This window comes from Oreochromis aureus, linkage group 23 (assembly GCF_013358895.1).
Source record: "Oreochromis aureus strain Israel breed Guangdong linkage group 23, ZZ_aureus, whole genome shotgun sequence".
Taxonomy (NCBI): domain Eukaryota; kingdom Metazoa; phylum Chordata; class Actinopteri; order Cichliformes; family Cichlidae; genus Oreochromis; species Oreochromis aureus.
Genome location: NC_052963.1, coordinates 23,673,152 through 23,696,902, shown reverse-complemented (window position 1 = coordinate 23,696,902; position 23,751 = coordinate 23,673,152). Strand labels below are relative to the sequence as shown.

Sequence of the window (23,751 nt, the reverse complement as noted above, 5' to 3'; positions counted from 1 at the left end):
TCCTCTTTGTCAGTTTGGTAAAGTTTATTATTACAGCTTGCCTGATGATGCTTTGATGACCTGATACTGACCTGACTTAGAGTACACTGGCTTCAAAAAGTGGTGCTTTTTTATTTTAATACCTATGCAGATTTTCCTGAATCTTGACTTCAGCATATGTCCTCTATATAGTATTAACTGAAATTAATAAAAACTAACATTTTAAACAATAAAAACTAAACTAAAATGAGCAAACCCGATCAGGAAACTGACTGAATCTGAATTTAAAAAACAAGAAAACAAAAACAAAAATAAAACTGATTTAAGAAAATACAAAAGTATAATAGCTCTGTTATGATCTTACAATAATTCAAAAATACATATTTTTATACACATATAAGATGTAAACTATGGCCAAAAAATTATGAAAGAAAGATTAAGACAGAACACTCTATAAAATGAATAAGCAGTTCTTTATGTTCTACTTAAAAGGCAGAAAAATAGAAACAGACATGTATAAATGCAGAAGAACTTTAAAAAAAAGAGATTTTCTACTTTTTCATCAATAAAAATTTAAAAATCCTGTCATGTGCTAAAACATTTCTGGACATGATATATATTTGAAATTTAAACGTCTGTGGCCACTGGGTGCCGCACTTGCAGCAAAGAGGCTAGATTCCATATAATGCTCTGTATTAAATACAAATAAATACAAAACTACACACAGCGAGGATTCAGATGTCAAAACCATAGAAAATGAGCATCTGTGCATAAGTAGCTGTATATACTATATGTGGTTTAACTTTGTGCTTGAAAACCAAAAGCAAATAAAATTTTAAAAAATACATAAAGTTAATTCTATGAAGTCAGGCAGAAGTGTTGCAAATCTTACATGGACCGTTCAAAGGTCATGCACAAAAGACCTTTTCTGGCTTCTTCCCTTTAAAAGCCCATATAATAAGACACAGACCCTGTGGTAGCTGCGGTTTTACAGCTGCTGGCAGGTGTTGGTCCAATCAGATTCCAGCCATGGCAACCAATAAAAAACAGAATTCGATGGGTGTCCAAGAGGCATCATTTGAGCTTGCGCTGCACAGATGCACAACATCTACTCATATCAAAACAGACCAGATTAAGTTGAATTGAATTTGTGGTGAACCAACACAAGCTTGAATTTAGCAGGTAGGTCAACAATAATAGAAAGAAGAATATAAATCTGAATATAATCAAGAATACTGTGAAGGTTTACAAGACAATCATGTCCATGTACAGTGATTACATCTGCATGTAACCAGGTGACAAGCTTTAACCTCTGTACACTAAACTGATCTAAACCAGGAAAGCAGTTTTCAGCAGCCCTTTTGTTTTATTGGGTAACACTTTTGGCTTCATAACAGATACTTTACAATGATTTGCATGAGCAAATAAAGCAGGAACTTTCCTAATTTGCACATGCATCACTTGTTGCTAGGCAGCAAACAAACATAGTCTCTCTCACTCACACACACACACACACACACACACACACACACAAACACGCACACACACACACAAGCATTTTTCCATTTGGGACTTGTGAAGCGAACATTTCCATGTAAGGATTTATGCTCTGTAATTTGGTAAACATTTCCATTCAGTAAGATGCTGCACGTTTCACCCGCTTAAGAGACCTGAGTGCATATTCAGTTAACCCCTTAGTCCCAAAGTTTTATTTATTTAATTTTAAATTTTTCTTTTCACCTGAAAAAAACAGGATCCAAAGTGAGATTTGCACAAATGCTAATAATGTTACTTCAGCCAAATTAAAAAAACCTGTACCGCAGAGAATAAATGAAAGCCTCATGGCCGTGATTCAGTGACACTGATGTTATCAAACATGTTTTCAAACCTCCAGGTGGTAACCCTACTAAATTTCATACAGCAGAAATGAAGTACAATACATTTCACATGCAGTTTAGTCAGTGCTACTAGAGGTGATCATCAGCAAACCTTTGAACCTTTACGTAATGTATGAAGTGGATCACCTTCATCAGGGAGAAAGAGGTTACCCATGCATGCATGTATACTAGTTTTGACAGTTTATTACAATATGAAGTCATAATCCAGCTGTGTATCTGCTGTTCGTGTGACCTTGGTAACTCCCACTAACCCCACTAATAGGATGATATATTATTTTCCTAACTCCCTGCTCATTGCTTTTACTTATCCAATCAGTAATCCAAGTAAAGGGAAACCTTATTTAAGTCAGTAATCAAAGCCAGACATTAAACAGTGCACTCATTCATTGTCAAAGTGTAAAAAATGGACTTGTTTTCACTGATAAGATGCCAGGAGAGTCCAAATAACCTTACTAAACTCGGTTTTATTTTTATTTGTTTTAACTGACAATGGATTTTGAAATTAGAGATGACTGTGAAGTGACAGGCTTGCGGTGAGGCCTAGCAGTGTAAAATTAGCGAAATACATCATATTAATTGGTAAGATAGTGATTCATGCCTCCACTGGCTAGATAGGAGTTTGAATAATCATCAACAATGAGAGATTCTTTTCAAGATAGATGGAACTCTGTTGGCTTATTCAAATGAGGACTTTTTACTTTTAATTAGGTATTTATGTGCTTTAAGTGGTGTTAAAGCATATACATTTTTCATCTAATATATCGGCAATGACCTGACCGAGAGCCGCGTCATGAGCAACACCTTGTGTGTTTAAATGTGTTCATGTTAATTCATTTTTTAACGTGATCTGAACTACTTCCAGATTACTGTTTTCTCAAACACAAATTCTGCTAACAGTTTGAACTGTTCAGCTATATCTGGCTTACTCTTTCAGTAATCCATGCACTATTTTTATCTGCAACTCTGTTAAGATTATTTTTAAGCAGTTTATTCATAATTTGACTAAATCTAGTCATCAATTAATATTTTTTTTTTCTTTTTGGCTTATGCGAGATTTTAGTTAGACTTTTCTAATGTTTTGGCCATAATTCTAGCCAGCTGTTTATCATGTCTAATCATTTCATTTCTTTATATTTTTCGCAAATTCTTTTTTAAAAACATTTTTTAAACTCATTTGCCTATTGCGTACTTACCTATTACTTACTTAGCTATTACTGGCATATTATTTACCTATGTATTACTTACCTAGTACTTTCTTATCTAGTATTTACTTACCTATTATTGGCCTAGAACAGTCTTACCTATTATTTACCTGTTCCTTACTCATGTATTCAAATAATAATGTTTTGCTGTATAACTATTATTTATTTATTAAATGCCCCCTGGGGTGATTGTATCCGTTTCCGGGATGACCTCTTACATAAAGAACTCCCTCTGTATACAGACTGAGGCACATAGCACATCAGTGATCCCATATTTTTCTCTATAAATGTAGAATTTATCTGGAGTTTGTGTTTGCTTAATAATTCCATGGGGAAGAATTCAAGTAACTGACCTTGGTGGGGATCACTTTGCACACAGGGGCAGATACTGTGGCGTGTTAGGCCTATTAGCTGGTGACCATCCCAGACACATTACCGGCTTTCTCCTCCACTGCTTTTCCATCCATGGTTTTTGTAAAATGACATATGAGGTTCTATGTGCAAACAGCCTTTCGGGCATCCCCCTAATTCACACCCCCGAGATACAAAGCAGCTTCAAATGTGCCCTTTCTCCCTCCCCATACCCCCAAGGTGAGCCAGGGATGCCGATCTTGAATGGGGCCAAATAGTATGAAATCAGTGGGTACCCACAAAACAAAATAATCTGCTTTTATATCTGCGGAGTAAGGTTACACATGCCGTTTCTATTTCTGGGCCCTTGGATAAACACCTATTAGTCTGGTGCACTGGACGGGGTTAATATGGCGCTTGTTTAGCGGGCGAGCGCGACACCTCAAGGCTTGGCCTCGCCAATCAATAGGAAACACTGCTGTGTAACACACACAGTAGCATCACTGTACACAGGTATATAGGCTGGTAGTAGCTGGCAAATTTTAATTGAGTGTCAATTGACATGTCAGCCACTGTGGGGAGGTCTTTCCATGTAAGGAATACTCTGCACATAGTCCTTTTGTTTGTTTGTTTGTTTGTTTATGCATTCTTGGGAGTTGAGGGGAGAAGGTGCTGATTGAAACAAACAGGCTAATGTAAAGTAGTCTTTGAATATGCAAGCTGTCTTTTTTCTCTCTTTTTTGAGCTCAAGTTCAAGCCTCACATCGCTTTTGGTAAAAAACCTGTTTTTCATTTGGGAATAGTTTGCCAGTAATCGCCTATAGGAGGTTAATTTTGCCTTGATACGGCCATAAAAAAGGTCTGATGTAACTGGTTCAGCTGGGGAGCAGCAGTGCAGGTCATTTAAAGATAATGATGATGATGATTATGACATTTATTTCCCCGCGTGGCATCAGTTAAATCCTTCTTTCCTATAATTTGGGTTAGACGGGATCTTTCCAATAAAACATGCCATCGAGAAATATAATGACAAAGTGTCACAACTGCTCTTCCCCGTGAAGGAAATCCCACAATCTTCCTATTTTCCCCCTAATTAACACAAGTTTTCTTTGGCCCCGAGAGCAAACCTGGGAATGTGTAGGACCCAGCAGACCTCCCAGCCCCCCGGCTTCACCTGTTCGCGTGCACATTTCTGCTCCTTTTTTCCCCCCCACTTGGGATTGCCTTCCACTGCCCCATGATAATTCCCCCAAACCTCATGTCTGTGACGATGCTGTTATACGCGGGCTGCAGCTTGCTGATCCTCTCCGTGTCTCTGGCCGGTGCCTCTCTGGCCGAGATGGTGTTCCGCTGCCCGGGCTGTACCGCGGAGCGCCAGGCGCTGTGCCCAAAGCTCACCGAGACATGCGCGGAGATAGTGCGCGAACCGGGCTGCGGGTGCTGCCCCGTGTGCGCCCGGCAAGAGGGCGAGCTCTGCGGCGTGTACACCCCGAGGTGCTCCACCGGTCTGCGATGCTACCCGACGCCCGACTCGGAGCTTCCCCTGGAGCAACTGGTGCAGGGCCAGGGGCAATGTCGGCGCAAAGTGGACACCGAGGCGAGCGCCCACAGCCAGGAGCAGCGGGAGCAAACCAGCGGTCAGTCAGTTTACCGGAAACCTGCTTTTCTTCTATCAATTTTTAATGACACTGTCTAGACTGCAGGCTGAGAAACAGTGCAGAAATATTGCATTGTCATGAAGGCTAAACCCTAATCTGTCTGAAAAGGAGACTCAGCAGGGAAGTTGTCCATATTCCTCTTCACTGCATATTTATGATACTAAACCATGTTCCCCCTCTTTTAAACACCTTTAAATAAACTGCAAGTTTGCATTTCAAGCAGATTTCAGCATCTCCTCATAGTTGCTACATTGCTACATTCATACATGGCCTTTGCATTGCCACGCATTTGAGGTGTGTCATTTTATAATTTGTGCTACAACAAATGACTAGTTTTTAAAGCATTTTGCAAGGCGGGGGGTGTAATGTGCATTGGGTCATTCTAGTGTGCACGCAGAGAAATAAACAGAAGAGATAAAGGAACAGACACTCTGCACAGCTCATCTCAGCTGTGCACCACACAGCTGGCCCTCCTGAACAAGCTGCCTTTAAAACACTGCAGCAGAGTTAGTCGCCTGCAAAAGCCCCAGAAGTTGTATTCAGTGGGATGGACACAGAAAACAGTGTAGTATTGATGTTGACATTTCCCCCAGGGGAGTGGAGAGAAAGAAATATATATGTAGAGAGGGAGAACGCCGAAGGAATGCCACATTGATTGGAAAAGTGGACTTTAGGCTTTGACTAGACCTAACTATAGACTGGCTGTGACACTGACTGCATTAACTGTAAGCCGTCTACCTGAATGTATACGCTGGAGGATCACAATGAAGCCCGGAGCCAGCGAGGCTTATGTGGTTTGTGTTTTAACAGGGGCAGGTCACAGTGAGGAAGAAAAGCAAACATCCTCATTAACTGGCTGAATTTGAGGCCACAAAACACAGTCAATGAATGTGGAGTGGAGCCAGCCGGGGTGTGATTTTTACTCATTTCTAAAATCCATGCTTTGTCAGAGTTTACCTTCAGACTGACACATGTTTACTTTGGGCACTGGAGTCCTGAAACATAGAGAAACTACCGAAAACAGGACTCGTGTGTAACCCCCACTCCCTGAGCACAAAAGGTCACAAAAGCTTTGTGATGCATTTTATGATTTAATCATCAGCCACAATAATTGCTTGTTTATGCTTACATGAATAGTGCATGTAAAGGAATAAACTGAGAGTTACATAAGAGCAAAACCAGAGAGCAGACTACACGGGCACATCGTGTAAAGGCTTGTTAGACGTCACTATTTCTTTGCCTTCTCTGAGGGTTTTCAGCGCCTCGTTCCGCAGGTTGAAAGGTTCAAGATTTAGTTAGATGTGTCCAAAAAAACTGGTAAAAGCTCTAAAAGCTGAACCTGGAGATGTTGTGGATAAAAGCTTTGCTGCTAATGCTGCTGCAGATGGAAGAGTGAAGTCTGAAATGCATGCAGCATTACAGTGAGTGGTCTAAGTGACATGCAGAGCTTTCTCGGGGTCAGAAGATAAAATAAAGCTTTTATTTTTTAAAAAAAAATTTTTTAACCAAAAGTGAGGCTGGAAACACTTTCCTGAAGCTAATTTCAAGAGTCACAAAAGAATAAGTTGCTGCTCATCCCATCATTTTTTAAAGATACTACACTAATAGGTGCTAGGTTGATTTGTAGTGGAGTCTGAGCTTCTATGATACATAAGTCATCTGCAAAAAGCAAAAACACAAAGCAGCTCGCAAAGGTCTGTGGATGATGAAGAGCAAACTTTAAATGTTCTGGTTTATACCCATTGCCTTCACTTTATTCCAGGAATTAATCTGGGGAAAAAAAAGATTAATATTATAATTAAGTAGTTTTATTTATTTGATCCCCCGAGGAGGTGATTCTTGAGCTGATTTGGCATCTGGGCAAGGAATCAAATGACGAAATAGTACAGCTGCTTTATTTGATTGTTTATATAAATACACATCATCCTGACATCATCTTCTTCTGGCTGGTCTTCCAATTCTTTGTCCATTTAGCATGTCAGCTTTTAAAAAGGAACAAAGACAAGGAACAGCAAGCTGTGTCTACTTAGAGGTGGCATTTTTACAGGTTTTTTTCTTTAAAAGAATTTATCTGATCATAGGTATACAAGAGTGCACCGAGAGCAGCTGCAGAGTCCCTATAATCTCTCTAATCAGCACTACAAGTGACCCGCAGCAAAGAGGCCAAAGGTCAGAGCACCTATTTCTTTGATCCAAGAATAATCATGTAGGGGGAAAAAGGAAAGAAAAGAAAAGAAGAAAAAAAGTAAAGCACAGCTTTATGTTAAAAGTTAGAATAGGAAGCTATAGGAGATTGGATGATATTAAATTATTGTTTGCAATCAAAACCAAAAATCTGATTAGACAAGAGACGAATGAAAAGTATCAGTGAAAATACTCAAAACAAGATAGCAAATATGAAAGGAACACATTACTGTGAGATAAAGACTGCAGTGATGCTTTAGGCATATGTGTCTGTGGTTGAGGTTACAGTTCTTTGTTCTGACCAAAGCACCTAATTAATAGCATAACTTGATAACAAAGTAACAGGTTTTGCTTCATCACTGAAAATTCCTTTATGTTAGATGCGTATTAAAACTCTTTGTACAAATGATGAAGGTTTTTGACTGAGAGTGAAAGAAAACTGACTCATTTATAATTAGGTGTGTAAAGAATACGTTTGTCTACAGCCTGATCGAGATAGGATTTTTAAGATATTTGGTGACGTCAAAATACTATATTCTGATATATAAGCTAATATTGATTTTCATTCAGACACACAAAACATTTACTTGATTTCTCCCTGCCCAACTCTCCTCAGATCGTCTGTACTCTTCTATATTCTTCTATATCAAAGATGTAGTATTCTTCTACATTAAATACAGATATATTAGATCCTGACTGTTATAAGATTTTTAGGATCACTTTCAGATACACAAAAGATAAACAGATTTCGCAATTTCACATTTGTCACATCTAATTGTTTATTTGTTCCATATCTCAGATCAGCTGGTTGTTGTCTTTGCAGGATGCAAATATGTGTGTTGCTAACAGGGAAGTGAAAACGTGCCCTTTGGTGGTGTTCCAAGCAACAAAATAAAACTTATAGATAATCCATCATGTATGAATTCCCCTAGAATAAACACCCTAAATCCTCACATCTGAGAACCCTGGACTAGAATTTGTTTGTTTTTTTAAATTTATTTCTGAAGTTCATACATGTTGATCGGACCTACTGCACAAATTACACATTTCAGCTCTGTTCTCAGGATTATTGAGTTCCCGATTTAAATGATAGTTGTCTGCATCGGTGTATTATTATAACCATCTCATGATAAGTAAAATACAATACACTGAAAGTGTTTGCGCTAATTATACATTCAAACAAATATAGCCCTTGCTACCATATGTTAGTAGGCTCCCCTTTATGAGATGAAATATGTAAAGGAAATACAAATTTTTAAATTCTTTAGTTGCGTTAGTCATACCACTTCAAACTCTGATTTAAAATCTGCTATATTTGACATATATGACATATATGATATGATATGATATATGACAATATTTAGCTCTCAGGCTTTATACTAAAACCATTCAGATCAACGTGTTGGTGCATCTTCCCCACTCTGGTTTTCATATCAGAAATGTATACACTGTAATGACATTTCTTTGAAGCCTACTTTGTTAAACCTAATATCTAACGGTTTTTGTGGAGTCTTGAATATCCTGGACTGGATTCAGTAGGATCAAAATGTGAGGATAGAGATCCTGAGATGATTGCTGGCACTTGACACAGACCATGAAGATTAACAGACAATCTTAAATGTCAAAGTGGTCTCTGTAATGTGGTGAAAAAGGGAGAAAGAAATGGGATACTCCCTTGCAAAATAATGTGCCATAATGAACCCGTGAACTGGTTAGAAAATTGGATTCTAAGAATATAATGATATAAAATATCAGAGAGTAAGTTTTTTTAGACACAACAAAATGGTAACAAAGTTTTCCTATTTACTTGATTTTGAGCTGAAATGTCTTCCTATTTAAAACTAACACCCACATTTTTCCCACTACCCTGTGTTTATGCACAGTATCACTTGATATTCCATTCCCACAGAAACCTGGATCCAAATAAAGGTTCCTTTAAACAGACTGGATGGGCGTTTAATTGTTTTGACTGGAATCATACAACCTCGAAAGAGAACATGTTGATTAAAAAAACTCCAAATAGAGCTAGTTCCTGCTCACAAGATTTCAGAAGAGTGAAGCAAATGCTGTTGTCCCCTTAACAACACCTCACTAAACGTACTGTTGATCAACCAACCAATCAAAACAACCGTCTTCCAGTGTTACTTTTGCTGTTATGGAGATGGGAAATGAGGTGGAAAGAACGGGGGGACTCCTGTGACATCTGGTTGCTGAAATAACATTGTTAGCTGACAGGGGGCATTCCTGTGTACCTGCAGGGGCATCCAGACGGAGCCCGCAGGACTGAAATAGCTCCGAGATAAGCTCGCCCAAAATGGGTATTTGTGCCATCTCCCCCTGAGGCGTCAACTTCACGCATTTCCGTGCCAAGAATCTCCTCGTGCCTATTGAGAACCAGAATAACTTCCCACCCTCCAGATTGGTCAAGGGTGATTTAAGACAATACAAACACTGTCTGAAATGCAACTGAAACTGGGAGGGTGAATGGGGGCAGTTTCTGAGCTTGTTTTAATAAAGGACAAATTCTTAAGAAAGACCTACAGTTGTCATAAGAGGTTCACATCTGCTCAACGGCAAAAGTTTGGCCTTTTAATGCTTTCTTTGATCTGTTCTTTTTCCAGAGTGTAAGTTTTTAAGCAAACTTTAGAAAAACAAGGACAGGTTTATCCACACAGGATCAAAAATATACATACAAACACCTCCATTAGTATATGATCAAATGTCACATTGCAAGTTGCACTTCAACCAGATGCTTTGGGCTATGATCAGTGAGCTTCTGGCATAATATTGGCTGAATATTTGACCACTCTTCCTAGCAGAATTGATAGAATTCATTTAAATTGGCACCCAACCTTTAAGCATAGTCTACAAACTTTCAATAGTGTTGAGGTTGGGGCTTTGTGAAGGCTATTCTAGAAGCTTAACGTTAGCCTGCTTTCCATTCCAAAATCAGTTTTGATGTGTGTTTGGGATTATTGTCCTGTTGAAGCACCCAACTGTGTCCAAGTTTCAACCATATGGCTCATGATTTGAGGTGAAGTTGAAGGATTTGAAGGTAGTTCTTCTTTACTCAGTTATATCCAATGTACCAGTACCAGTGGTAGCAAAACAGCTCCAAGAACATGATCCTACCACAGCCATTCTTGACAGTTGGTATAGTCTTCTTTGGTTTGAAAGTCTTACTTCTGAAATCTCTTCCAGAGCTCCAAAGCTTAGAACTCAACCCTACTGAAAATTTGTGGACTACACTTAAATATCAGGTCCATCCCAGGAAACCAACGAAATTAATGAACACTGATAATTTTGCCAAGAAGAGTGGTCAAATATCCACCCAGAATTATGGCAGAAGCTTGTTGATGGGCACCAAAATATCTGCAACCTATTTTTTTTTAAATGGTACATCCATCCATCCATCCATCCATCCATTCGCTTCCGCTTATCCTTTTCAGGGTCGCGGGGGGCGCTGGAGCCTATCCCAGCTGTCATAGGGCGAGAGGCGGGGTACACCCTGGACAGGCCGCCAGTCTGTCGCAGGGCCAACACACAGGGACAAACAACCATTCACTCGCACATTCACACCTAGTGGCAATTTGGATTTTCCAATTAACCTATCCCCACAAGTTGCATGTCTTTGGACGGTGGGAGGAAGCCGGAGTACCCGGAGAGAACCCACGCAAACACGGGGAGAACATGCAAACTCCACACAGAAAGACCCCGGCCTGATGTCGGAATTGAACTCAGGACCTTCTTGCTGTGCGGCAACAGTGCTAACCACCGTTATCAATGGTACATTGATAGATAATTAGAGGTTTGTTAACTGAAAATTTTGATTAACATCTGACTCTGTAGTGTAGTGGTTAACGCATGCATTATACATGGAAAGTTGATGGCTAGTGTACTCCCAAGCACAAATAAGTGGGAGGATTCTTAGAAAGAGGGAAAAAGGGAGCGGCTGAAAGTACCAATCCTAGTAACTTGTAGTTAGCAAACAATGAAAACTAAATGTTGTTTAAAAACAGTTTAATGATTAACTCGTGTTTCTAAATAATAGACAAATAATAACTCATTCTGATAAAACTGTGTAGAGAATCTGTGAAGATTCTTTGATTTACAAGCCTAGTCTACAATAGTCTAGTAGCAGTAGTTAGTAGTACAGAGTACATGTGCAACATTTTTCTTTTTAAAAGTCTGGATGTACAAGTCTAATAATATTTTTGTTATAATCAAAGTCACGTCCTAGCCAAAGAAAAAACTGTTTTTGTTGTCATTGTTTAAAGAAATCTATTTAATGGTGCCTTATTTAGTTTTTTTCTAAACAGATAAAAGTCAAGTTTACAATCATTGTTACCGACCAAAACACGCAGAGTGTGTATTTCAGGGCTCGCAAACATCATGACTGCATTTCCTCTCTATCTAAATGTTTGTCAAAAAGTACAAAATGTGCATTCTTTTAGATTTATTTGTACCATCCCACAGCTTTCTTTTATTCCTTTTCTTGTTGCAGCACTTTTCCACCCGCTGTAGTCCACAAACACTATAGTTAAAAAATGCACAAGTTATTATAATGTAATCTGAAGTTTTATTGTGACTTTAGTTGAAAGATTAATAGGATAAGAATGACATTAGTTGAAAATCTGTGTGGTCATCACCATGAAAACCATGATCAGTTCCTAAAATGTAGACCTTTGAGGTACAAGGTTTGTAGCAGAGTATTATTGCCAGTTTGATGCACTCTAAGTGTTGTCGTGTTACAGCTTGCCTCTGTTCCTGTCCTAGTTTAGGCCCTGTAAAATCTGCCCAGAGTTCACCCAGGGGTGCCGGTAGTGATGCCTAGTCTTGGATACCACAGAGCATACATACATGCTGGAGCCTGTGCAAAAGCCTGCTTTCAGATGGCTGTTGCAGGCCAAAAAGCCTGCAAGGTAAACATATCTAAACTCTACTGAGTTTGTGTTTCCAGAAAACAGCCCCACTAGGTCTTGTAATGGATTATAGTCTGTAATAAATCTACTCATTGACATATGACCTATTTATTTCACACCTTAGAGCAATGTTTAAGAAGTTAACTGAGAAAAGATGTGCTTTTTAAAGCCTCTAAAATTTAAAGAGATCAGTTTTGGGTAACTGTTGTTTCCACTTACTGAGAGTCAGAGAGGTACTTCATTTGTTCTTAATTTTTTCCCCTTTTACCTTTGTGTGCAAACACACAAAATATGCAAACTTCTAATTGATTAAGTGCTAGCCTTAAGTAATGCATATAGTATATCTGCCTATGAAGATTTTAGCTTGACCTAGTTAGTGGATGTCTCTGGAATTACACTTCAGCGAAGATTTAAACAGACAGAAATAATTGTCAGAGAGGAATGTTTGAGTTAATTAAAGTGATTTCCAGTCTTGGAACCTTTCAAAGCTTACTTGATTTAAAGTCCAAGGTGGGCTTTTCTAGTACAACTTTCAGAAAGGTTGCTTGTATTCAGTCAGTCCTTGGAAGTCTAAATTTTGACCACTGCAGTTTCACCATGGGCACTGTCCTGACATGCCTTGATGGGCAGTCATTTGTTGGAAATTACTTTAACTGCTCATGCCATTGTGATTGTTATTTGGCCACATGATCACATTCTGTGCTTAATACCAACTCTACTTGCCAGATTTGGATCCCTCAGACGTTTGTGAAATTGAAATCAACAAGGCGTGCGATTCTGAAAATTGAAGGAGCCTTCAAGAACCTAGAGTTGCAAAAGCAGAAGTGCAAGATCTGCCAAATTTAAATCAAATATTGTTTTTGACCTCCTGTATCTTCATACACAGATATACATTTTTTCGAAAGCTGGGCTTAGGCTAGGCTAGCAGTTAATCAGAAGTTCAATATTGTTGTCTGCAGCTCCTTAAGTTTAGAGCCCCATTTTTAATGGACAGTACCTGTACCTCCAGTAGTGTGCAAAAGTATTGAGCCACCCCTAACTTCCTTATATTTTAGAATAGAATAGAATAATCCTTTAATTGTCCTTTAATAATCCTTTAATATTTTGCAAGGAGCTAGACTTTGTTGTTATTTTTTCTTGAGCAATAGTTCTCCAGGCTTTCTGAAAGTCTTTCAAAGCCACTTAACACTGACATCAGAATCATTCAAGTATGAGAAAAATGGTTAGTGTTGTGTCGATATGTAGCAGACAACTTAGCAAAGAACCAATTTTAAATTGTATCTTTAGGCATTTTGTTACTGGTGGCCTGTTGGAAAAACACTTCATTTGTTCCCATTTCTTTAATCAACAAAATATGCCAAAGACAACACAGTTTGACAGACAAAACAGATAGCATTTTTGCACTAACATGGTGATCCCTAAAAAGCTGTTAGCTGAACATTTGGTTTTTCTCAGCATGGTGTGCAATGTGTAATTAAAAGAATTAGGAAACTGAACAAGTGGCAGACAAAAGAAGAAGTGTCAGTCGTAAAAAAGATATCTACAGCAGATGAACAATATCTGAAAGTAATGTTTTAAGAAATAGAAAAAAATCCTGAAAGGCCCTGAAAGATGCATCTGGCCAATCTACTGTTCATTAAAGCTTATTAGAAATGTTCTCAGTGGAAGGCTGGCTGTCAAGAAGCCTTTCATAAGGAAGGGAAACAGGGAGAAAAGGCTGAGGTCTGAAAATTATACAAGGACTCGACTGAAAATCAGTGGCAACAGGTCGGATGGAGGCACGAGGCATTTGAATGTCCTTCAAGAAGCCTGGAGAACTATTCCTGAAGACTACTTAAAGAAAGGAAAAGAAAGCTGCCTAAGAGAGTTCAAAGTGTGTTGAAGAATAAAGGTGGTCACACCAAATATTTACCTCCAAGCTGGAAAGAATGGAACAAACATATTTTATTGAATTGTTGCGCCTATTTCCAAATTTTCCAAGCAAAACGTAAACAAATGAAGGGTGGCACAAGACTTTTGCACAGTACTCAGTTATAGTATGTATACGATGGAGCAAGAATGCTGGGTGCTTGGAGATTTCCTTTCTGAACCTTTCCATTCTCTATGGCCTGGCCAAGTCTGTTATTTGCTCAGTTGACCAAAATCTGGACAATCAGACATGACACTCCTGGCCTACGTGCCACCTGGGAATTCAACATGGATCAGATATAGAAAGGAAGCCTCTCAGGCTATTGTGTAGGGATTAATTCAAGCAGTAGACTGGACTGTAGGCCTGCTGCTCTGTTGATGCTGCTGATCCCCAGCCCACTGCTATGGAGTGGCTTGTACTGTAGAGGCCTACTGCCCCCTAAAAGTGGGGTCCTGACCCTTTGTATTTGTGTGTGCGTATGTGCGTTGAAGAGGAAGTGCAGTGCTATAGATTGTGTATTCATGTGTGTGTCTGTGCGTGCCCAGACTTTTAGTGAACATCTCAGGTTTACTCAGAAGAGATAGAGAGTGATGGTTTTGCACTGGGATACTGTGGGGATTATGTAAGATGGCAAAACACAAAGAACGCAAGCAGCTGAGTGTTGTGTGCGAATCTGCGAATCTGTGCACACACACACACAAACACACACGTGCTTGCACACACCTGATTTCTGTTGACTTTTAGCAAAGAAATGCTTTCTTCAAAGAAAATCCAGAGAGAGCACAGTGCAGCGTCGTAGGGGGCACGGAGGTCCAACAACAGTAGATCTATCTGATGGCAACAGGCGCCAGCACCTTGTTATTGTTTCGTTTGGAATTTCCTTTCTCCTGCTCTTTCTTAGGCCTTTTGTAATCATGTTCTATAACCAGATGTCAAATTTACCTCTTGCAGGGTACAGGGAATGCCTCCTCAGTCCACCATCGCCGCTAACATACACACCCGCTTTCATTCAAATACATTTCCACAAGTCTGCATGGTAAAGCTTGGTCTGCATAGCTGCGAACTATCCACTTGATTGGCCAACTATTTGACCTTCTTTACTGTCTCTTCTTATTTCCCTTCTTTCGTTCAGGTGTCAAGTGAAGCCCTGCATAAGCGAAATACATGATTTCCACCAAAAGTTCAGCAAAAAGACACAGTGTTCTGGCTCATAAATTCACCTTGTGAAATATTACTTGTAGCAGCAAGAATGCGCATCATGTAACATCTTTTCATCGAAAATCTGCTGGTTTGGAAAGACGCTCCTCTTCCACTCCCTGCCAACCCTCAACTCCAAAGTATGCTCTGTTGTCAGAGACAACAAGTTGGGCTGGACCTGATGGCCTCTTTCTTTGTTTGCTCCATCTGTCTGGAGAGCTTTTTTGTGCTTTTAGGTTAATGTTTAACAAGACTCCTAGCAGAGGAGAGACGGCTGAAGTAAATGAAAGCTGCCTGGAGGAATTTCTACAGGGACTTGAAGAGGCAGTTGTCCCTAAATTTAAATTTAAGGTTCCTGTTTTAATGCCAGTGTCACTGAGGGCATTGTTTGCTCCTCTGGTATTGTGTATTTCTGTTTTAAAAGGATTAAAATCGACACAGAGGATTAATCCTACTGAATTTGGTGATTTTTCTTTTGATCCTTTTTTGTCATATTATGTGCCCACACAGCTTCTCTCATGTTTATTTCTGTTCATTTGGGCACAATGGAAGAATTCTCACCTGCCACACAGGGGGCCTGGGTTTAATTCCTAGCCAATGTAGAGCTTTTATGGATTGGAACATACCTACTGGGCTCCTTTCTTAAGATGGCCTTCAAAGTAACCTTGGCCAAGTTGCCCCCGATTAGTGTGTACTTAAAATGTTAGACAAGGTGCTAACGGGATAGGTAAAAAAGGACTTCTATGGAAGTGTGTGCAATACGCTGAGGCTTGTAGTAAGAAAGTGCTTTGAGTTCACAGTTAGAGTAGAAGAGTGTTATATAAGTACCAGTCCATATACATTTTAAATGGGATCTGATCTATTTTTACCTTATCATTTATTAGCTAGGGTTAGTACTTTTAGGTGCCATTCCATTTATTCTACTTTATTTAATGACCCATTTTCTTATTTACTTAGATATTTAGATGTTCATCAGTAAACACTGTTAGCTAAGCACTTAACTACTAGTCATATATTTGGACTGGTACTTACATAGAACTTTTCAACTCTATTTGAGCACTGAAAGTGCTCTCCTACTACAAGCCTCATGCATCCATTCATACAAGTGCTTTTAGGTTACCTTTCACTTCAATGGGCCGAACTCAGGGTTTAGTATCTTGCCCACGGATATTTCAACATGTGGACTAGAGGAGCTGGGGATTGAACCACCAACGTTCCAGTTGGCAGCTGATTTGCTCCGCCTACTGAGCAACAGTCACCCCAAATTAAAAACAACAGAAAAAAAAAGTTGGTGAACTTTGACTTGATTCTTCTCAGGAATTAAGCCACTCATTTTCTTTGGGAGGGAAAAGCCAACAGCAGTTCTTCCTCCTGTGCATGTGTGATACTGTGCATTTTTATTCAAGTAGCATGCTTGGTGACTTCATTTAGAAATAAAACTGAAAATCTGTATTTTGGAGTTAATTTTAAAGACACCACAATTAAATCAATGTAGTGGCATAAAATAGACTTGTATGTATTATTATATGTTTGGGCTGCCAACCCAAATCAAGCCTTTAAAACACATGTATGTATTTACCGATTAGCTCCACTGTTAAACTCACCTGCTTAATGTTGTGTAGGTCTCTCGTGCACAACCAAAAAAAAGCTTGATGCGTATGGACACAGGGGTAAGTGGTTTTACTAGGATCTTCTAATTTCGGTCAAAATCACCATGATAAATCCTTGGCAAAGTAGAGGTAATACAAGTAGCACCAGTACAACTAGTAGCAATAGTAGTAGAATATCAAGGGTGTCAAAGCCATTTAAATCATTGGCCATGTACAAACTAATGTATAAACTTACTTTACGTAGTTTATACATTTAATCCCTAAGATGTCCAAACCCCTGAACACTTCGTGAATCACATTTGATACATCAGTTTTTGTGAGTTTTTGAGACTTCTCAAACGTCAATGTGATTTTTTTTCACAGAAAAACCTAAAAAGAAAATTGCACAATAAAATGTTTTTAAGCAATAAAAGTAAAAAAAATAAATAAAAAATGAATGTGGGAGATGTGAAACAAACAAAAACTCACATATTTGAATTAATATTTAATTATTTTTTTATTTTTATTTGCTAGAACACTTGATTAAAAAAACATTTTAAAGAAAGAATTTTCTGTCAATTATTTCACGGTTCAGCCTTTAAATGGGTTAGAAAAAAATATTGCAGTTCTGGCGATACATTTCAGTTTCTCCAAATCGAAAAAAGAAATGCTGCTGTAGTAACTCAAAGAAACCCATCAGCAAGACACTCTGGGCTTACACTGTTATGGAAATGAAAAATAAATTACTTTATTATGTAAATAAAAAATGAAATTATCTTAATGCACAGAAAATATTCAATTTTCAATAAAAAAGAAAATGATATTGTAAAGATTAAAAAAAAGAAATGTTTCAGTCTTAAATTGAACACTAACAATTAAAAAAAAGGTTTCTTTCAACGAATGCTTCGTCTGTTAATTACTCTGCTGTATGACAGGCTGTAGGTTAAATCTTTGTCAGCAAGAAAACTGTTAAACTCGTGAAAATACTGTTAGAGGTCCAATTTTTATGGTGTCCTTCTTTAAAATTTCCACATTTTTCCAAAGCCATCCACTGGACCAGTTCTGGCCAATGGGCCATATGTTTGACACCCCTGCACTATGTCGACAAAAGCACTGGTTTTCCTACACATCACACCTACAGGAAGCTGCTCAGCCATGGAAACCATGCCACGAAGCTGTCGGCTCACAGTTTTTGTGCTGATGTTATTGTCAGTGGAGGTTTGAAGCCATGCAGTTACTGACAGAAAAGAGTGTTGGTGATTTTTACGCACTCAGCGACCCCGCTCTGTAACTTTGCTTGGTCTGCTACTTCATGACTGAGTTGCTATTTGTCCCAAATGCTTCCTCTTTGCAATAATACCACTAACAGCTGATCTTGGAATAACAAGGAGGGAAAAACTTTCATAGTACCACACGCGAATTCAGTGAGATCTTTAGAACATCCCATTCTGTCACAAATGTATACTGCATGGTTGATTTTATGCACCTGTGACAAGTGTAGTCCATCTCTTTTGTCCATACAGTGTAACTTTACATATTTGATTATATCCATTTTATTTGTTTTTATCAGCACCATTAACATTTGCTGGTGGGACTGATTCACACTGTAAAGCCACCATGGAAACTTCATCATGACTCAAGTTCAGTAGTGGCCAACATTTCTCAGCTCATAAGCTGGTCAAGAATGTGGGGTTTCTTCACTCTTAAGAGAAAGGAAATATTTCCAGTGACTCACTGATTGTGCTGATACATTTCACAGTGGTTTGGACACGTTTTGTGGAAAAGTCAAATGCATTAAATAAACTATCACAAGCTCAGGAGACGTGCTTGTAAAAACGCAACAAAAAGTAAAGCAAACAATACAAAAACAGCCACAAATGCACAGATGTGTAAAATACAGTATGTGCTGTGTTTATATCAAAATTAAGTGAAAAAAAGCATTTCAATGCCTTTAAACACCAAACAGATTATGTAAAACCTTGTGCTCCATAGTTTTATGATTTATACAAGGGTAGATTTGCATGAGTCACACTTTACAGTTTTTATCCTTTACCGTCTGAAACAAGCTGTTTTACATATTCAACAATGCCAACCTACCTTTAAGAGCATTTCTTTCCCTGATTGGCTCAACTGAGCTGTGTGCCTTAGATGACCATATTATGCACTGAAAAACCCCCAGAGTGAAACAGTTGGAGAAATCTGAAGCTTTAGCTCCACAATGATACATTGTGTTTATTGTCTGTCTAACCACATCTTACACATACGATGAATAACATTATTAATCTGTTTTTTGCGAATATATGTCTTTTATTTCCTATTTAGTCTATAAATTCTAAAATTAGTTACTTTACATGTATATTAGGCTAATTTATATCACCGAGACACTGTTTGAGATGACATTGTATCTTACAACCGTTTTTAGCTTTGAAATCTTGTTTCAAGACCTCCTAGTAACAATTCACACTTTAGACTTTTGTTAGTACATGGGTCCTGGGTTCAACTAGGAATTATTGCTGTTACTCCAAAGGACATGTTGTTGTTATTTATTCCTGATGGAGCTCAGTCTCGCAGGTCGGTCTCACCTCTACCCTGTAAAAAGGCTATCAGTGGTTTTCTAAGCACCTCTTTTGTTGCTCTGAAAAATGATCTGTGCAATCTGGAGTGTGTCTCCTTTCACTTCCAGCGCCTGAAAATTCCATTTCATTACCAAAAGAATGACAGTTAATGGGAAACAGAGTGGTTGAGTGTGCAAAGACACTCTAGGTTGTCAGCAACGTGTCCCCGAACAATAGACATAAGAACTTTCCTGGCTAAACCGCACAATGTTGCTGAGCTGTTAAAAAACAAACAGCCAAACAAACCCCCCCCCCCAAAAAAATTCTTTATAGCTTTTTGATCTTTTTCGGATTCGAACGAAATCTTAATCTGCTGCTTTTGTGTCATAACCCATCATCCACAGGAGAGGCTGTGGAGCTGCAGCCGGAGCATGGCGCGAGCGAGATCCCCGGTATCCGAAAGCCCAATAAAGACGCCGCCTGGCTGGGGCCCAAGGAGAGCGCCGTACGCCAGCACAGACAGGAGATGAAGACCAAGATGAAGACCAATAAGGTGGAAGAGGTGAAACCTACTCGGCCCAAACAGGCAAGGCGAAGTGGCGTGTCTGTTTTATTTCTGTAGAGGTTTAACAAAGTCACACTCATGTGATTTTACCCCTGATTTTAGAAGCTGTATTTACACTGATGTGTTATATTTTAATAGCACATGGGATCATTACAATACTCGGTTATTTTAAAGTCTGGTAAGATTTTGCTTTGAGACACTGCGATCACATGAAGCTTGCGCCACATCCCAGATGTAGACGCTGAGGTGAAATCGCCTGAATTATGCCCTGCAACAGAGCTTAGTGTTGATATAAGATTGTGTAAACTGAGTACATCTTCTGTAGTCCCTTTGAGTGTGGAGAAACAGCTGCAGTTAGACTTCACAGACATGTGCTGCCCCCCTCTGGTGCTGCAGGTTCTGATCTTTTAGACTACATTGAAGATATTTAAAGGGACGAACCTTAAACCTTTAATGCCCCTGACCTACTCTGAGTGAGATTTTTGGGAAAACCTCATCATTTTTATCCATCATCTGTCCACTAAAACAATCAGGTAAAGGTTAAATTGCTTTACTGGGAACTTTATAACTTCTCAACAAGATTTGTGGGGGTTACTGGTGAGTCATTATTCATCACCGGCTTTCATAAACAGAAAGACCTTTAGCTGCAGCTTGAGCCGAGTCAAAAATATGCCAATAGCTTTGCAAACAGAACCTGCTGTTGATGTGCATTGGAATAATTGGTTTTAATTGATTTTAAAATAAATGTTTAAAATATGAAAATTAAAAAGACACATGAACGAACAGATGTTTGATTTTCAGAGGACATGTTTTTTTACATTTATATTTTCCACCTGACACCACAGCCTTGAAGCTCCAGCACACCTAAAGGCCACTATGGATGCCCATGGGTTGCACTTGCTATAGCTTTGTAATTGAATTGAATTAAATTCCTTCCTTTCCAGTACAACAAGATTCAAGGTCAACTTTTCCTTTCACACAGTAAAATTGAAAAAAACTCCCTAAAGGTAAAAAGTGAGTAAATAATATTATAAAAGACAATACAAATATACGATGTAAGTATAAAAGTATGAATACAACTCAAGTCTCTTTAAGTCATTGTTTGTATTGTTTGTACATTTATTACTTGTACTGTCTCTCTAGTGTTTTGGAATCATTAGTTTTATTAGTTAGTAATAAACTAATAAATTAGTTAGTTTTATTTTATTTATTTGTATTATTATTATTTGTATTATTTAACTTTATTTATAATAATTTATTATTTTTATTTATTTATTTATTTATTATATTCAAATTTTTCTATGACTGCTGTCTGAAACATGCAAATTGTTTAAAATATGGCTATAGAGCCAATTTTGCAGTAGCGAGCTGTAATTCTTCTTTTTGTGTGATTTGGCTTCACAGTTTCAGTTTTGTTTGGTTGTTTTAGTTGAAAATTACATTTTACTGATACAGTGTCAAATCCTAACAACAGCCACCTCATCGCCATCTAAAGCACACGTACACACTGCAATAGTTTATTTGCACATCCTCGAGAGACAAAATAACAAAGTGCAGTATGACAAGAGGGACACCTCAATGTAAACCATATGTATTTAATTTGTGTAATATACTGGGATATTTATAATTTGAGCTATTTTGTTGTATTTTGTAACTTTGCAATATATTGTATTATTTAATTCAGTTTAGCTGCTTACTGTTCTTACTGTCTCAGAGCAACTGTGACCACATAATTTCCTCAGGGATTAATAAAGTATTCTGATTTTCATTCTCAAGGTGCTTTTTATTGCAGGGTATAAGGTAAAGACCCTACAATAACACAGAAATGTTAGTTTCAGTTTTTCTGAATATTATTATGTGAATGGCCAAGATTTAGGAAAATCTGAATTGTTATTATGAGAAGAAAGAGAAAAAAACAGCCCTTTGTAAACGCAGGTGACTCACATGTAGTTATAGTTAACTATAACAACCTTGCTGTGGACGTGACAGGCGTGTTGTTCTTGTGTTTGCTTTTTTCTAAAGACTCAGTGTCAGCAGGAACTCGACCAGGTCCTCGAGCGGATATCCAAGATGCCCTTCAGAGATAACAGAGGTCCTCTGGAAGACCTGTATGCCCTGCATATCCCCAACTGCGACAAGAGGGGGCAGTATAACCTAAAACAGGTGACTCTGGGCTTTTTGGGAAAGAGGGCGGTAAGCCCGGAGGTTATACCCAACTGATAATATGCAGGTATGGAGAGGGGGGGTGGGCATCACAACCACGATTTTTTAACAAAATAATTGGTTGCACTGACATATCAAACCCTACAGTCATTTTCTCATCATAATACTGATAATAATAATAGTAATAATAATAATAATAGTATTAATAATAATTATAATGATAATAACAATTCAACAAATTGAACATGAATTACTGAAAAGGGGGGATTGCACATTGTGAACTGATAAGCTTCTTTTTGTGCATGCACTTTATAAAACATGTATATTAAGACTGCTAGCTTAGCATGAAACGTGCAGGTAACAAAACTACAACATAAATTCTGTTTTTCAGTGCAAGATGTCTCTCCATGGTCAGAGGGGGGAGTGCTGGTGCGTCGACCCACACACCGGCCGACCCATCCCATCAGCTCCGACCGTGAGGGGTGACCCCAACTGCAGCCAGTACCTCACAGAGCTGGAGCTCCCTGACATGGCCCAGATCTAAAGTGGCATCAAACATCCCAAAACAAAAAAGGAAAAAGAAAAACTGTAAAGAGGTTGGGAACAAAGAACATCAGAGTAAGCTATGTATTATCTGTCTGTGCGTATGTGTCTCTAGTTCGTACGATGACACTGATATTTGAAGTCTTAACCACCAAAAAGGATTAAATGATAGAATCCAGCTTGCTGCGTAAGATGTAGCTGCAGATTACTTTTAGAGGGGAGGGAGTGGAGATAAGACTCCCTTTTCCCGCTTAGATATTCAGTAGGCGTCATCTGGAGCGTCAGTGACTATGCTTTAGTGATTTTGACTTTGCTCAGATTGCTTTGTTATCAGTGTTTTGTACTGTATGCATTGAAAAATGAAAAGCCTTCAACATATGTGATGTTTCAAGGTGTGTTTTAATGCTCTAGCTTACAGACTACTGTTAGTTTCATACTATACACTAGGCTTTGAGTACACCTGGCTATTAATACAAAGTATTAAAGATGAAATGTAGTACCTGTTGGAAGTAGCGTGCATTAAATGTTCAGCCGAAGGACATGGCTGTAAGTGATAAACAGATAATGCCATTAAAACTACGATACAATCAATCTGTGCACGTCATCATTCATGTGATGTGAATGACCTGAAAGCTTTTCAGAATGAATGAGCGAACTTGACTATGTTCAAACCTTGGAGCTTTAGACTCTCTGTGCAAACTTCTCAAGCCATCCCTCATTTCTTTATATTTTTCTTCATAGAAGCCAGATTTTTCTTGTAATTTCTTAAAGTTTTAACCCACTTAACAATAACCTATGAATCATTAAAGCACATAGCAAACAATTTAGCAAGGAAGCAGTTTGAAGTTTTAGGTATTTTGTTAATAGCAGGCTTTTCCAAAAACTAGCTATTAGTGCTATTAGCTAAAAACTTGACCTACCTGGGCACAGCGTGGAGTGTAGCAACAGCTCTTATGGAGTGATGAATCCAAGTTTGATATTTTTGGTACAAATCATCATCAGTATCTACGAAAGACGGTTAAGAGAGAGGTACAAC

At 38.5% G+C, this 23,751-nt stretch overlaps 1 protein-coding gene across 3 annotated transcripts; it reads left to right on the top strand.

The window, feature by feature from the left end:
* Positions 1–4,625: 4,625 nt before the first annotated feature.
* On the top strand, positions 4,626–23,297 carry igfbp2a (insulin-like growth factor binding protein 2a). 3 transcript variants are annotated; one of them, XM_039607087.1, is made up of 4 exons: positions 4,626–5,067; positions 19,849–20,006; positions 22,032–22,172; positions 22,564–23,297. In XM_039607087.1, the coding sequence occupies exons 1-4, from the start codon at positions 4,668–4,670 to the stop codon at positions 22,714–22,716; spliced, it is 852 nt and encodes a 283-aa protein (XP_039463021.1). In that variant the 5' UTR covers positions 4,626–4,667; the 3' UTR covers positions 22,717–23,297. The 3 variants fall into 3 exon arrangements, with proteins under 3 accessions (XP_039463021.1, XP_039463022.1, XP_031608977.1); XM_039607088.1 differs by having other exon boundaries at positions 19,849–20,030; positions 22,032–22,239; positions 22,564–22,688; XM_031753117.2 differs by having other exon boundaries at positions 4,627–5,067; positions 19,849–20,030.
* Positions 23,298–23,751: the final 454 nt, after the last annotated feature.

Bases quoted from the DNA above. Each gene is read 5' to 3' on its own strand.
- igfbp2a (XM_031753117.2), top strand. From the start codon at position 4,668: ATGATAATTCCCCCAAACCTCATGTCTGTGACGATGCTGTTATACGCG. The intron at 5,068-19,848 runs GTCAGTCAGTTT...CATCATCCACAG, and splicing joins GCAGCGGGAGCAAACCAGCG to GAGAGGCTGTGGAGCTGCAG. The intron at 22,173-22,563 runs GTGACTCTGGGC...TCTGTTTTTCAG, and splicing joins GGCAGTATAACCTAAAACAG to TGCAAGATGTCTCTCCATGG.